The sequence below is a fragment of the Orcinus orca genome, chromosome 4, assembly GCF_937001465.1.
Source record: "Orcinus orca chromosome 4, mOrcOrc1.1, whole genome shotgun sequence".
Lineage (NCBI taxonomy): Eukaryota > Metazoa > Chordata > Mammalia > Artiodactyla > Delphinidae > Orcinus > Orcinus orca.
In genome coordinates, this window is record NC_064562.1 from 103463245 (window position 1) to 103480096 (window position 16852).

The 16852-nt window shown below is 44.2% G+C and overlaps 1 protein-coding gene and 1 non-coding gene across 2 annotated transcripts in view; one reads left to right on the plus strand and one right to left on the minus strand.

The window, feature by feature from the left end:
- The window catches only part of CCDC149 (coiled-coil domain containing 149), a 96292-nt gene that overhangs the window by 16966 nt on the left and 62474 nt on the right, over positions 1-16852 (plus strand). Inside the window, 1 exon segment of the mRNA XM_033421598.2 lies at positions 16376-16537. Coding sequence (XP_033277489.2) covers positions 16376-16537 — 162 coding nt within the window.
- On the minus strand, positions 5676-5748 carry TRNAQ-CUG (transfer RNA glutamine (anticodon CUG)). The gene has a single exon. It is a non-coding gene; the product is annotated as a tRNA-Gln (tRNA).

Genomic DNA, 16852 nt, shown 5'->3' on the forward strand with positions numbered 1-16852 from the left:
GTGGACCATATATTTCAGGATGAGGAAGACATGCAAGAGTGTACCTCTCCCCTTAAGGCAGCAGTCCCCAACGTTTTTGGCACCAGGGACTGGTTTCGTGCAAGACAGTTTTTCCACGGACAGGGTTGGGGGGAGGATGGGTAGCAGCAGACGAAGCTTCGCTTGCTCGCCCACCACTCACCTCCTGCTCTGCAGTCCGGTTCCTAACAGGTGCGGACTGGTACAGGGGTTGGGGACCCCTCCCTTAAGGAAACTTCCCAGAAGTCCCAAAGGACACTTCTGCTTCCATCTTACTGACCAGCACTTTATGTGTATATAGGGGATCATAGTAGTACCTACCTTGTAGGGTCTCATGGTGAGGACGAATGAGGTAATGTGTGTAAAGTGCCTGGTGCACCGTCACTGATAGAGGAGGGTCTGCCCTCTGTGTTTGACTGACGCTTCCATGGTCATATCTGGGTCTCAAGATCAGGGTCTTCCTCAGCATATCCGCTGTCCTCCATATACTTTTAGGTCTCTCTGCCTCTGAAATGTCATCGCCTTTTGGAGCGGTCAGCCCGATCATATATTTAGCAATTAGCAATTTGTTGCTGCTGTCTGTGGTGATGCTGTGATTATCACTGAATTTTCTTTAGTGAAAGAGAAATGCCCAAACCTGGATATTACCTGCATCGTGATGTCTGTGCGTCCTTCTCCAAGGAATATCTTGAGTGTCAGGTCTTAATTCTGTACTAGGAGAAGAGTAATCACTTTATTGTCATTTAAATGCTATCCTGAGGAACGACGATGACGGAGGTAGTGGTGTTGGTGGACCAACTGACTGTCAAGGAAAGCAAGTACAATTATACCCAATACTGCCTTGTGGTCCATTGGTGATTTGTAGCTAGTGAGGATTTTGCCATCTTCCCTGAAAGCCATAATTAACTCAGGTCGCCCACGGGAGCCTTTCACTAACATAATCAACTCATTTGCACAGTTATCAGCCAGAGAAACAGACCTGGACAGAGTCCCCGCCTTAAGAAGCATTTACAATTTAGTCTGGTCTCTGAGATCTCTGGTGATTTGAACCACCAGGATTGCACACCCATCCGTGTTCCAGAGTGAAGCTCCACCTCACTTTTTGCTGTGGGGCTGAGTTCTGAGCTGACAGTTCTTGGGGAGGAAAATTTCTCACTAATCAGTACTGCCTGGAGTTGGTGGAAAGGAAGTAAGAACAACAAAGATGAAGTTACTTTGAAGGAGCAAATTAACGGCTTTCAGAAAAATGTGAGCAAGGTGTAGAGAGGGGAGAAAACAGCTCCGAGACACATGCTTCAGCTGGGGACACCTTCATCCTGTAGGCGGAAATTTGGGCCCAAGTGGCCCTTTAGCAATGACTCCACGGTTCTCATCCAGAAAGAACTGCTGGGGGAGCTTAATGAACACGACTGGTTGAAATCCTGGCAGATGGTGGTAAGAGCTCTATTTACTTGGATAATTAAAATGGTGACGGATTTGCATGGCTGATTTCAAGATCTCTAGTCTGCAGATGACTGCCTTCTGGGGCAGACGGGGAGGGGACACCTCCTTGCTTTAGAGCATCTGCACCTGACGCAAGGATCAGAGAGAAGGGAGCCAGGGAATAGTCCCACAGAACGCACCATCTTGAGCTGACTCTTCATCTTGAGTACTCTGGCCCTCTTATGGAACTATTCATCCCAGCAGGGAGCTAATATTTTTCAGAGAGGCGAGGTCTGCTGACAAACTTAGGAATGGAGATTGTTTTCTTTCTTTGAATAGGGCAGACACAGTTCTCTTGATTCTTTTGATACTGTGATAATAAGATTGATGCCTTTAGACTTTATTGAGTGCTTTTTTTTCTTTTTAACGTGCATTGCCTTATAAAATCCTTAGACACTTCTGTAAGAGAGGCAGTGCACTGCAACAGAAAGGACATGGGGCAGACTTGTGTTCAAATCCCACCTTTGTCACTTACAGGCTGCACGCCTGTTTTTTAACCTCTTAGAGCCTCAGATGCTGTATGTGTAAAAGGGGGTAATGACATCTCCCTTTTGGAGTTGTGATAAGGATTAATGATTTATATATGTGAAATGATGACTCATCTTTGGGCACTGAGTAGCTTCCATAAATGATGGTGGTTATTGATATCATCATTTATAAAAGAGGAAACTGAAGCGCAGAGTGGGTGCGGGGCTTCCCATGGCCCAGTGGTAGGTGATGGCAGTGAAACCCACATTTCAGTTCTAAATCCCACGTGCCACGTTGTTTCTATTAATGGCTCCTTTGTCTCTGTATCTCCCGAATTCCCTCTTGTTAAAGGATGGTCCAGGAATCAATTCTTGTTCTGCAAATGCCGCCAGTTAGTCCTCTCAGCACCTCATATATAAAGTGAAGACATGGCCACAGGTCCCTCTGCTCCTGGTGTTTCGGGGCAGAGCTGAGAGGTTAAGAGCTGATAGATATACAAGGCGGCGCTTTATTGGGGAACGTTAGGGTTTTTTATGATTTCTTTTTTGAGACAAGGGGAAGTAGAGCCACAGCATTTTTACAGTTTTGACAGGCAGTTTGACCGAAGTGTTGTCCATGCTTTGCTGGCTTTTTGCTGCCACCCAGCCCACAGGGGGAGCCCTCTGCAACTGAATCGAATTATTATCATATAATGACGTAACCAGCGAATCTATCATTACATTCCATATGTGACTGTTATATGTTATAATGGGTCATTGCATATGTGGGGGTTGGTGACGTGGGCTGTCACCTTCATGCAGCATATCCCAGGCTCTTGGCAACCTGGATGGAAAAGGGAGAGCCTCAGATGCACAGGTAGTTTTTGTGCTCCATCCTGAACACCCAGTCTCTGAAACGAACCAGAGTTGCACGCTCCACCCTCAGCATCTCGGCCCAAGGCAAGGTCGGATCAGCCTAGCACAGGGGAGAGACCAAATTCACTCCAGGCAAGGGATGATTTTTAAAAACATATGCTCTCTTCAGCAAATGCGAGGGGGTTTCCTAGCCCATGTACAGCCAACTATAAGGAAACCCAATCTTCTTCCCTTGCTTTTTTCTCATCTTTATTGGCCTGAAAAGAATAAGAATACACTCTTTGGAGAGAAGATGGGTAGAGGGAGGAAAGGAGAAATAACGGGAGTGAAAGGATTGAAATAGATATTCAGGCAAACCTTCTTACTCAAAACTGCAGTTAACCAAGACTGTCAGTGAATTTCACATACCCCCCAGCTACAGTGGTTCACATTATAAACTCTTCCAATTACCTGAAATCTCACTTAACTTAAATTTCAGCACATCCCCTGGGGCATTCAAATAATCAAAGTTTGCCTGTGGAGAGTAATACCAGAGAGAGGAAACTGCTATGGTGACTCTGAGAAAGGTAAATCATAAAAAAAAGAAAAAAAAGAAAAAAAGTCTTCTTAGAGAAGAGCATTAGAATCATCATTAGGTTACAAACTTGAAATTGCTGAAATGTTATCTAAAAATCACAGAAGCGAATGCAGATTTAGAAGAAGGCTGTGGACTACTCAGGGAGCTGTACAATTGGAGACAGGAGATAGGCATGGACAGGAAAGACTCACACGAAGGCACCAGCGGGTTAGTGGTGCGTGGCTGGGATCGCCGCAGCTGGAGGACTTCAGCCAAGTGGACATCAGCGTATGGTAGGCCCCAAATGGCATGTACGCTGTAGATGCCCAAACTTGGTCTGGTGGAGTTCTAAGTATACACACGTGTATCTGCAGGTCACAGTCCTATATTCTATCTAGAGCAGTGATTCTGCAAGACTTCAAACAATAAAGGTGGTGAATGGAGTATATGCCCAGATGATGTAGGGAAGTGCTCATTTGAAGTGATAAAAATGAGGTTAAATACAAACACCATTTTGCTAATTCTATAGGAGCTATCCTGTGCCCTTTCCATACACATCGAGTTTATATAAAACTGGACGTTTTTCCCCCAAACATGGTGCTAAAATGGAATTTAGAGATTTAAGCTTAATAAAAATTGATGGCTATCTTGCTAAAAATATATATTATAAATATCTATAAATAAATTTATAGATAATATGTATATAAATATTTTTCAGCTTCATGGAAACTGAAATTCATTTATTTCTCAGATATTGTGTGGGTATTCACTCTGGGTCAGGAGCTGTGCTTGGCTTTGGAGATGCAAAGGTGAATGAGTTGGCTGCAAAGAGACCTCAGTCTGTGGGGAGGCAGGTGGGTGGGCAGGTGACAGTGATGCAGCGTGTGATACTCTAATCAAGGTGTACCCAGAATGCCGTGTGGCCGCCAGCTCTTACTCTGCCTGGGGATGGCAGAGGGCTTCCCAGTCAGGGGCTTGTGAGCTGGGTCCAGGAGCTGACAAGAAAAGAGAGAGGTTAGGGAGAGCGAGTTTGGGGTAGCAGTAAGTGGGCCTTGATAGAAACATAGTGGGCGGGAAAAGTCAGGGAATTGGATTTCAGCCAGACATTGAAGGGCTTTTGTTTGCCACTCTCCTTAATGGAGATATTTTTAAAGAAGAGTGGCAGGTCCCAGTTATGGTTTTCAAAGGGACTGGTACCTGGACTAGACAGGTAGGCAGACAAATGATGGTCCCAGCTAGCGATCACTGAGCAGCACAGAGTAGGGGTTCCAGGAATGGAGGGAGTAGCTTTTTGAGGTTGGAGCAGGTCTGTTGATTGTTGAATACTGTTTACCTAGCGCTACTTAGTGGATGGGGGAGGAGGTATCCCTGAATGGGGGAGAGAGGGTAGGGTAGGAAGAGGAAAGTAACAGTAGAAAGCAGAGGGGGACCAGGGGAGGAAATACCTCTCAGACTAAGAGTGAGTGTGCTGTTGAGAAGTTTCTAAATTATTCCTGAACATGAACCCTTCAGCCACATGTGTTTATCGTCACGCGGAGAAGCCTTTCTGGATTAGCAAGCCATGTTCTTGCAGCAGGTAATGAGAGCTAGCCTGATCCCATCAGTAAAAGCCGCCAAGGACCATGAGTCATTGTTTGACAGAGAGGGTCACTTGGCGGAGAGGTCCCCTCCCTGACGCCCAGGCTACCTTCATCTCTCTCAGCCGTTATCTGGTTGTAAAGCCATCCAAATAGTAATGTAGTATGTCAGATAGTCCTTTAATTATTATGATCTTCCTTGTAGCAATTATGACTTGCTTTATTGCAGATAACAGTAAATGGGTAGATAAAAGCCACTCAGTGGTGAAAACAGTGGGTTTGGGTTCTTGAGAAGCACAAGGCTACCTTCAGGTGTCTGCACGTGGGCATGAATTAACATCGACAAATGAGCTATAAGCTCTGCTTTAAAAATATAATTGAAATGCAATTCAAAAGAGATCTGTTTTTGAGAGGATAATGAAAACATTTCATGATATCTAGTATACATGCCCAAAACTGGGCATTATTTTACCAAGTTTATTCCATTCATGTTTCACTGATTACCCATTGTACTTGGTGGTGTCTTCTTTTTTTTCCTTTCTCCAGTTAGTAGGTTTATATACCCACTGGAGCCATGTAAACTTCACCACTGTATCTGTGTTTCTGTGTATGATGAGTAGAGCCTCAGAGGTTAGTTCAACTAAAACTTGCTATTAAATGCTCACCATTTTTTTTTTTTTTTTTTTTTTTTTGCTCACCACGAGGCTTGTAGGATCTTAGTTCCCTGAGCAGGAATTGAACCCGGGCCCTCAGCAGTCAGAGTGCCGAGTCCTAACCACTGGGCCACCAAGGACTTCCCTAAAAGCCCACCATTTCTTTTCCACCCTTTATTCATGAAGCACTGGAAGGGGAACCTTAGCAAGGTTGAGAAATAAGGTCAATAGGATGGATCTACCTAGGTGTATGGTCAGGCCACTCAAGATGGCTGTTCTCTTGCTCCCTGTGCATCCCCTGCCCAGCCAGTGCCTGCTTCACCTACACCCTCCTCATAGGACTGACCTTCCTACACACTTGCCCCAGGTCCCAGCCAGCGATTGTTCTTATCAAAGGAGTGGTGAGGGATGTGCTCCTCTGCTGGTTTCCCTGGTAACCGATGAGCCAACCTGACATCAGTTCCCCCTGTAACTGGCAATCTCCCCCTTCCCCCTCGGAGCGAAGCCTGCCGCCAAGTCCTGCCTGCCAGCTGCTGCGCACAGGGTGTTGCTCCAGGACCTTGCTTCAGATGTGTGAGCTCCTGCATCCATTAAACCACTGATGTCTCTGTTGCTGACTCCGGGTTCTTTCTTTGGTCTTATGGGCCTGCGGGGAGCAGCCCAACACTAGGTTATCGTGGTGAACATTTGCTGTTTTCTCACTTCCCAGCATTCATTTGTCTTTCTCAACAGCACCCCAGTTTGGATGGTATTACCACTGGGTATAATCTGGAGGGACAGGTTGGAGGGATACAGTCTGGGTGTCCTGTCCCCCAGGCAAAGGATGGCACGTGATCAGCATTAGGCCAGTTGGAGAAACACTTGAGCAGAGAGACAAGGAATCTGAAACATAACGGAGTTCATCTCTACCCCATTCAGTAGCCTCTAACCCAAGCTTTCTTGCACTGAGACCTGGTGGTTCCTGGTCCTGCCTCCAGAATCACCTCAGTGCCTACCTGTTTCTAGGTCTACTTCTCTGTCTTCCTGCCAATTCTGTGAGTTCCAGTATCCTTCCCACATGTTCCCATGAGAGAGTGTGAGTTACTGTTGCCTACAACCGAAGGATCCTAACAGATACATGCAGAGAACGGTCTGCTCGGCTACTGATTACCTTTGTGATGAAGGATAAATTGACCTCTTTGAGAGCCTCAGTGTCCTCAGCTCAAAATGGGGCTAATCAAACAACCTATTTCACAGGGTTAAATAGGATGTTTCAAATAGAGCGTCTGGCACAATTTGGAAAATAGTAATGTTCACTAAATAGCGGCTGCCCCACTTACTCTTATCATCAAATAAAGGTCGTCTTCTCATTATTATTACTCCTAACAGTGTCTAGCACATAGAAGACATTCAAAAAGATACTAATTTGTTTTCTCCCTCCCCTCTCCTGAAAACAAACCCTCCTTTTCCAGGGGAGAGAAGAGTGCAAGTATCCCTGGTCTGTACACTACACATGAACTTGACAAGCTGAATTACACCTTAACTGTAGAGCAAAAATGGAGACCTAAGGAGAACCCAGTGTGTATCCCTTGGTCCCACCCGAGTGACCACAAAGTGCTGCATTTGCCTGTTCAGCTGAGCCCTTTGGAGTGTGGTTGGGCACCCACTCGCCCACTGATGTGATTCTGATGCCAGCTGCTGAGGCTGAGGCTAAACCCATGAGTGCATCTGGTTGCCCGGGTAGCACCCTGCCTGTCCATATTGCATTAGACAAGGTGATAGCAGGCCCCGCATTAAGAAACAGCAAAGCCGGTGCATTCTTTGTAGGCCCGAGAGTTTGGATCAAAACGCAGGATCCAGAGTTGTGTCTACACAGGGGACCCTGAACCTCAAATCCTTTCCCTCCGCTTGTGAGCTTGGCAACCAATTCTACCCAAGCTGTATAGTCCAAGATAATTTCCACCACATGATGTCAGGATGAAACTGTCTTCCTAAAAGGATTCTTAGTGTCACTCCCTTCTTCAGAAACCCTCGGGGCTCCTGCTTGCTGACAGAATAAAATCTGTACTGCTCAGCAACACTTCCAGGCCCTTTCTGACCCAGCCACCATCTATCTCTCCTTCTAGCTTTATCTCACACAGCTTTTATTCCCACCCCTCCACCGAAGCCAGCCCAGCGCGTTGCTCGTTGCTTGCTGTTCTGACAATCTGTCTTCCTACTTCTCACCTTTGTGCTTTGCTGTGGCTCTTTCCCTGCCAGCAGTATTGTTTTCTCATCACCACTACCTGTCACAACTCCGTCTATCCCCAAACAAAACACATCCTTCTACCTATTCTTTGGAATCCATTTCAAATGTTCACATCTTGCTCCAACTCTTTGAGTACCTTCTTTGCCAAGCTATGATCACTTGCCTCGTGATAGAAATAGTAGTAATAACAATGAATGTGGATACAGCACTTACTATTTTAAATGTTTTACATATGCAAATTCTTTTAATTCTCACATCTGCCCTGTGAAGATACTATAATTATACCCATTTAATAAATGGGGAAACTGAGGCATGGAGAGGCTAAGTAATTGATAGCTAGTGAGTGGCAAAGCCAAGATTTGAACTCAGGCATTCCAGCTCTTTCTGCCATGCTCCCAACCATTACGCTAAACTCCTTTTCTCTGTGTTCTGGGAGCTTTGTTTTCATCTCTTTATAGAACTTAACATACTATAGTTAGTAAGTATTCATGAATGATCATTTGGCCCCTTACTATCATCTATTATTATCTATTTTATTGTAATAATTATTATGACTATAAAAAAGTACCAGGTACCCTTGTAAGTTTATAGACATTATGTCTCCCCAGCCAGGAATGTGTACCTCAACTTGGTAATGTGAAAATTGTGCTGAACTTGGAATGAGAAGAGTCCTCAGTTTAGGTTTTAACTCTGGGGCCTACTAGCCAGCCTTGGATAAGTCAGTTCACCATTCTGAGTCCCAGTTTCCTCATCTGTAGAATGAGGGGCCTGACTTAGATCATTCCTGAGGTCTTCACTAGCTGTGAGTTTGAGAATCTGTAAAATGGGTACCATACCACGTGTGTCACAGGTATGTTGACGATGTAGTAAGATTGAATTTTGTCATTCACCAGCTATGCACTATGTGCTGTTTTCAGCACTGGGGATCTGGGATGAAACAGCACAATTCTTGCTGCCATGGAGTGGGACATGTTGAAAGTAAATCAATAATTAGTTATGTGTAACTCAAGGTCAAGTAATAAGTGCTGTGAAGGAAGGTAACACAGTATAAGGGGATTGAGAGTCTGCGTGGTGGCAGAGCTTCCTGAGAAGGAGACATTACAACAGAGATTTGAACGAATCCAGGGAGGAAGCCACACAACCTAAGCAGAGGGAAGTGCAAAGGTCCTGAGGTTGGAATTGGCTTGATGTGGTCAAAGCTAGCAAGGAGGCTAGTGAGGGTGGAGAGCAGTGAGCAAGGGAGAGTGGAAGGACTTTGGATTTTGCTTTAAAGGTGGTGGGAGGCCATGGGGGATTTTGAGCTACCACATGTTGCCATCATTTGAAAAGCATCTTTCTCGTCACTACTTGGAAAATAGACTGTAGGTGGGTAGAAGCAGGAGGTAGAAATAGGAGGCTAAGGCCACAGTCCAGTCAGGAGATAATGGTGGCTTGAAGGAGGGTGACAGTGGTAGAAGTGGGTGAGAAGTATTCGAATTCAATATGTCTTATGAAGGTAGTGCCCATAGGATTTGCTGATGAATTAAATGAGGGCTGGCAAAGAAAGAGAAGAGGCAAGGATGCTTCCAAGGTTTTCATGGAAAACCAAATATGGTGTGTACCACTTATTTACCAAGAGGGAAGTTTCGGGGCGGGGCAGGTCCGAGGGAATATCAAGGGTTCAGTTTAAGATGCCTCTGAGATGTTCAGATAGAGTTACACATTCATAGCAGAGCAAGAGGTACAGATGAGAGGTCTGGGCTGTGATATCAGTTTGGGTGAAATCAGCACAGAGATGAGAGTGTAAGTCATTGGACTGTATGAGATCACATTGTTGCAGGGCTGGGCAGGGGTAGAATTCGAGTTAGCCAAGAGGGCTAGGGCCTGAGTCACAACTTAGACAATTATGGGTTCAAGTGCTCTTTGAAAAATAAAGTGTCTCATGCCCGTGATTCAGCTGATGAAGACCCCAGTGTGGTGAACTGCCCATCAGCCGACACTCGGCTGGCCAGAGCACTTGGGACATGGAGTTGGCTGACCACTGAGCAGGACTCTAGGTGGCCTGTATCTCCTCAGCCGCTCCCCATGGAATATGATTGAAAAGGCCCCAGGAGGGCTGCCTGTCTTCCAAACAGGGTCTCAAAATACTGTGAATTAAAATGCATTGCTTTCAGTTACACAATTATCTCCTAGAGTGTCTTGTTAAAAATATAGTTTGACCCAAGAGAGGTAATTTGTGGAATTGCTAATAATTTAATTGGTACCAATATAGAATACTAAAAACAGCCTGGAATTTGTAGTTAAGAGCCCTAGTTTGAGCTGACAGTTGTTAGCTTTTTGACTCTGGGAAAGACAATCTCAGCTATCTTGTCTGTAAAATGGGAAAAGCAGTTTTTGTCACACTTGTCATATAGTGTTGGCCATCGAACGAGAGAGTCTTTGGGAAAATGTTTTGTAAGTTTTAACTGCTGTAAAAATAATGCCTTTAATTTTGAGAACATTTCCAAAGCCAGACTTTAGCATAGTACGTTGGATTTCAAGCTCATGGTAATCTCAGTAAGGTGGGCAGAGCAGGTATTAATTAATCAGAATTGGGCTTCAATCCCAAAGAACTGGTTAATTATTTCTATTACATAATGGCTTTTATTCGGGTGCCTTTTATACCTACTCATCTCTCAAAACTCATTTCAAGCATCATCTCCTCTGTGTAGCTTTTCTTTCCTGCCCAATACCTACCCCCCAGCCCCCCTCTTGCCTCTCGTGGTGCCTTTTACTAACTATTTGTTGAATGAATGAATGAATAAATGTGCAAAGTGGCTTATTATAGAAGAGTCATTTCCAAACTTTTAAAATGGCAGTCCACCATAAATGTGTGAAAACATACATATATGTATGTTTATTCGTATACACGTATGCAAAAAGAAAAGTTTCAGGAAGCAATGCTTACCTTTACTGCATGGGATTCACGCTATTTTCTGTTCTTTATTTTTTAAAGAAAATGAGGGTTGCAACTGAATTGATTTCACCACCCAGACTAATGTATTGTGACCCACAATTTGGAAGACACTATTATGGAAGATGCTGGCAGCTGGGAACCTTGTTCTTTGCAATTGGGCAAGTCACTTGGGTTATCTGGGAGGTTTCTTTTCCACTCCAGCATTCATGCTAATTCTCAAGAATAAAGGCATTGTGAGGTGATGGGAATAGGCACGTAAGCACTGTGGCAGCTTGAACATTTACTGCATATAACACACTTTTGGTTTTTCCTGGCCTACATGAGGAAGTCAAAATCTAATAAATTCTTAGGTTTTGGACAATTGCTGCTTGAGAAAGATTTGATTTTAGTCACCAGTATGTCTTTGAGACTATACAGAGATTTGCAAGGGTGACTTTCAAATAATAGGCAGGTTCCATATCTGAAATCCTTGGGCCCCAGATATGTTTTAGAGGCAGGAGTTTTGGTGTCTGAAAGGAAATGTAATAAGTGTACTGTATATCGTGTATCAACCCCAGTAGAGTTCTGGGCAGCAACTGGAAATCAAACACATTGATTTGTCTTCAGCAAATGTATGAATATTCACAATCAGTGGCATAAATACAGTAAAAACCCTCACATAGGCTGAGGTCACTTACGGGATGCGAACACATTTTCAGTTTTCAAAACTTTGGGGGTTTCAGAAAAACCCATAGGGAATTGTGGAAGTTATATTTTGTTATCCAAGTATCATGTTTTTCCATTTCAAAATCCCCAGGACCATTTATCCCTTTAGGAGACCAAATGCTTGGCTCAGTGCCTAACACATAGAAGGCACCCAGAAAATATTTGTTGAATGAATGATTGAGAGCAACTACAGCTTATAGAAAATTGTTAGGACCAAGCCACTTTTGAGAAAACAGCCTCTAGTTTTATCCCATGTCATTTAAGTGGATGGAAACCTTGTTGCCTCTACTTGGCTCCCTCAGGAGGAGCAGAGGGGAGAGATGCTCGTGGATTCTTTGTTTATTTTTTCCTTCTTTCTTCAGGCCTTGCATCTAGTTTTGGAAGGGGGTGGGTCAAGAGATTCTAGGTATAAAAAGTAGCCAAATTTAAAATTCCCTTTTCTTAGCTTCCCTATGCTGAAAATACCAAACTAGATGTAGTAACCAATTCCCTGAATACTCTGGTTGTCTTTTCACTGAGTGCTTGGTTGGTCAGGAATTGGGGTTCCACAGGCTTGGCTGTACAAAAACCTGGGCTGGAATTCTAGCTCTGCCAAACCCTTGGCATATTACGTAAACTCTTTCAGTCTCACCTTCTCATTTAGAAAATGTACATGATAATAACACAGTAACCCCATTATGGTTTTGTGAGGATTAAGGAGATAATACATGGAAAGCATTTGCCGTACAACTTTCATTTTTGTTATTAATAGTAATAATAATAGTGCTAATGTTATTCCTCTTCATCATTGTGGTAACTCAATAGAAGCACAGAGCAGGGGCAGCTATGATCTCTATCAGCCTTCCTACCCTTACACTTTGCTATGGACTGTGTTAGTCAGGATGGGCTAAGTTATGCTCTGATAACAAACACCCCCAAAATCTTTGTACCTTAAAAGTACAAAAGTTTATTTCTGGATCACACAAATTTCTCTGTGGACCCAAATGACTCTTCAGGGCAGTTGTCTGCTGTGCCGGTTCCATGATCCAGGTTCTGCTGGTAGTTCATACCTTGACTCTTGAGAGCTTCTACCCTGGAAGTGACTCATGTTCCTTCCAGTCCCTCTCTATTGGATAAAGCAAGATACATGGCTCTGCCTTACTGCAAAGCAATGGGGAAGAATAGTCCTTCCGAGCACCTGCAAGGAAAGGAGAACTAGAAATACTGGAGAGGGGCACTAATGTTGACCCCTCAGACATTTAGCCTTTTCTCACTCTATTGTAAATTGTTATTGCAAACACAGCTTCAGCCCCAGCACCCTTTCCAACCAGGTGGCTGCCCTGAAGCCGCAGCTGTCTGGAGATTCTGGAACTGCCACTGCTGCAGGTGATATTTGGAAATCATTGAGCTGGCTCTGTCCTAGACAAGGCAGAGGAAGCAACTTCTAGGTGCTTGAAGTGAGTCATACCTCCTGGCCTGGAGCCCCTCCCCGCAGTGTTCTCCCCAGCACCCCAGTGATATTGGATGGGATGTTAAAATCATGGGTTCCTCAAGTTGGAGGGCACTCTGGGAACCCCATTCATTTTCCAAGTGTGGAAACTGAGGCCCAGGCAGTGTGACTTTGTTTTGTTCCTTGCGTTCTGTGGCTTTCCCAGGGTCCCAACGGTTCATGATTAGCCCATTGGTAGACTTATATCTGGACAGAGGCCTCCGGACTCTGCCTGATGATTTTCTGCTGTGCACCCCCTCCATCGTCTACACTTACTCATCCTCCTTTAGAAGCGGACACGTCCCAAGCGCAGTGACTTGGCTTGTCTCGCTTCCTCTTCTATTTCCGGTCCCTTCTAAGGCAGAGGCCGAGTCCATGCATTTGCTGGTTGTCCAGAGCTGCCAACGGAAAAGGATCTTCAACACCTTTTTCTCTCTTTCCAGGCTTTTGCTTGTTTGTTTCCAATTGGAGGGATAGAAAATGGGACAATTTAGCAGTTGCCACCACAGGGACTAAACTGTCACCATTTTAGAATAATAACAAGAAATTCCATCCCATTCTCTGCTAACACTCCCACTGCCCACCCCCCATACACATCCCAGAGTTTCTATTGATATTTTAATGAGACTCTGCATGTTTAGACTCTTTGGCCAGATGGTAAAATGTAGTCTGTGCTGTACTTGTTCAGACCCCTCTGTGCTCCGACAACCCTGGAATGGCTCTGAGACGGAGCCTTGCCCTGAGCTCCTGAGCTGCCGCGGGCCTATCGGTCCCTCCAGACTATTTTAATTGTTTCTAACTTTCGAGACACCATGAAGCTGGATGCCTCCAGGGCTTGGGTTTTCAAAGTATAGATGGAGTAAGAATCACCTGTGCCATGTGCTAACTGCAGATTTCTGAGCCAGCCACCAGAGATTCATGATTCAGGCAGTATGGGGGTGAGCTGAGGGTGAGTAGTCTGAGCTGGGGCCCAGGAATCTGCATTTTCACAAGCATCCCAGGGTGACGTAGAGCAGGGCTCCTTGTGGATGCTGCCACGCGAGGGTGGCAGGACTACAGGGGAGGTGTCCCGTCTTCAGCCAGAGCAGCGCCCCTTTGAGCTGTTTATAAATGCGGCTTCAGTCTAAGGTTTGTTCTGCTGATCAAAATAAATGACGCAGAATAACATTTTTGAAATTCGCTGTTCTAGACCACACTAAGCAAAAGAAAGAACAGTCCAGCAGTGGCTTTCTAAAGACCGCCCTGTTCTTGGTGTGGCTTCATCTTCTATACAGAATCAGTTTCTTACCCTTTGATGGAGCTTATAATTGTCCTGTTTTCATGCCCTAAGGAGACCCGAAGAGCAGTGATGCCACTCCTCAAATCCCAGGTCACTGGGTCTTAGCAGAGGACTCTGTGCCTGTTCATCTGCCAGGTGTCTTAGACCCAGAGGGAAGGGAGGCCTATTACTGCCCTTTAAGCAGCTTCCAAGGCCCTGTTTGGACCATGCCTTGGGAGAGAAACGGCTTCTCTCTTGGACCGTAAGAGATTGCAGTTCAAGGTCAGGGAACCCGAATTCTACTTTGCCCATAAGTGGTGACCCTTCCCTGGTCCCCTTCAGTAGACTGGATGTGATTCTAATCTTGCCTGCTGTCCTGTACAATGCCTCCGCACTATTGCGATTTTCTTCCCTGAAGTTGGAAGACACGGAATATTTTTGAGGCCTTAGATTTGGATCTGATACATTGAAGGGACAAAGGTGACTGTTTTTGTGCCACCAATGCCAATAGCACTGCCAGCCGAGGCCGCTGATCACAGGCAGAGAACTGAAGGCACAAGGGCAGCTCTGTTAAACTGTGTGTAAATGGTATTTTTTCCTGTGAAATCTCAATACCTCCCTTAGGACATTGCAGTTCAGGTTTTTGGGCTACTCTCCTCTGATATTTACTCGTTGGGGATTTTACTCTTGAGAAATCGCTGTGGCAACAGAACCGTTTGCCTCCACGAAGACGATGTCAAAGTGTTAAAATCCAGGATGTTTTAAGGCAGGATTCCAGCCTCATTACTGCCAGGAATAAGATTCATCCAAGGTGGAAGTGTCCTCTCTTAGAACTCAAATCCGTCTCAGAATGGCTTTTCTTTCCCCTTTGTTTTTGAAGCTAAGCAATTACTTTTTTTTTTTTTAAGGAAAAAAAATGTGCTAATGCACAAAACTCTCTTTTTCCCCTTTCATTTATTTGAAATTGAACTTAACAAAGTCAGTTCCAAGCAAGCACTATATATGAGTAATGCTTTTTGTCCATGAAAGAGCGTTGACTCAAATGGTATGGGAGTACTGATCCTGTCTCTGCTTTGTGTGAGCATCCGTAATGACAAAGTGCTCGTGTCAGAGTGTATAATGAAACTATAAATTGTTTTCGTGAATGCTCTGAATTTGGTCTTTTACGGGGCAAATTCAAAAGGTATTTAAGTTCCACATTTCACATATGTGAATAACACCAGATGGTACTATAGATCCAATAAAAGGACAGAATCCCAGTCGGGCTCACACTGGTCCAGGTGGTGGGTGATTGTCAGGTGAGGGTCGGTCGCAGTGTGGGGAGTGGGGAGATGGAGGAACGAAGATATCCCACAACTCTGAGGAAGAATTCCAGCAAGATACACCCAACTTTGGGGGGATAATTCAAAGTGTGACTAAAATACTTAGCTCATAAACTTGGTCTCTGGGTGGTGGGTGTCTGTATTGGAATCATAGGAGAAGGTGCACACCTCTGACCGAATTTATTGAACAAAAATTCTCAGGTGAGAAAATGTCTGCTGGGTTGCATGGGCAGGTACAATCTATTGCAGTAATTTATGGTTCAATTAAATTATCTTTCATTACATTTTTGGTACTTTTTTTTATTATAGAAGCCATATAGGTGTGTTCTATAACATTTAGAAAACACAGAAAAGTATAAAGGATAAAAAAAATGCAAATAATTTTGCTCCCAAGAGATAATTCTTCGTAGTATATACAATTTTTATTAAATCTTTCCGTGTTATATCATTTGGTAAAATTTTAATAGAACTTTACATCATCTTACCTGGATATCTAAATCCTTTTTTTAAAATAAAATTTTGGGTCCATCTATCCATTTATTTAGCTATCTGTGTAATTGTCAAAAAGGATTCTGCTTTTTAACTTATTTATCAATTATTTTTCCGGTCTCAGTTGGCCAAAGTTCATGAATGTCCAAGGTTTTGGTTCTGTCATGAGGGGACTATGTCGGGTGCAGTAGCAGCCTTTAGGCTCACATGTCATTGACTGACAAATGATTCTGGGTATACAATCTCTTAAAACAAAAAAGGCAACAAAACCGACTCTGCAGGGTGTGTGAACCCCAGCGCAGGTGAGAGGAGGGAGGCCTGTTGACGGTTCTGAGCAGTCGCCTGCCTGTGTTTGTTCTGCAGTACCTGGTGTGTAAAAGAAAGCTGGAGAGTAAGAAGGAAGCCCTGCTGATCCTTTCCAAGGAGCTGGACACATGCCAGCAGGAAAGGGACCAGTACAAACTCATGGCCAATCAGCTTCGAGAGCGCCACCAGTCCCTAAAGAAGAAGCACCGTGAGCTGATTGTACGTATTACGTCACGAAGAGTTCCAAAGTGGAAAAATTAAGACTTGAAAGTCTTCACCCTACTTATTCCACGATCCAGTCCCACTTGCTAGTTGATAAGTACATGCTTCCGGATAATTGCTCCGGCGCCCGTGATCTTACACGCATATCTGAATGTGTCTGTGTGTGCCTATTTACTTAAAACTGTATGGAGGTGTTTTTTTTTTTAAAGAGGATTTGTGTTATAAATCTGCACTAATACAGAAGCCACTAGCTGCATGTGGTTATTTAAATTTCATTTTGAATTAATTAGAATTAAATAAAATTGAACACGG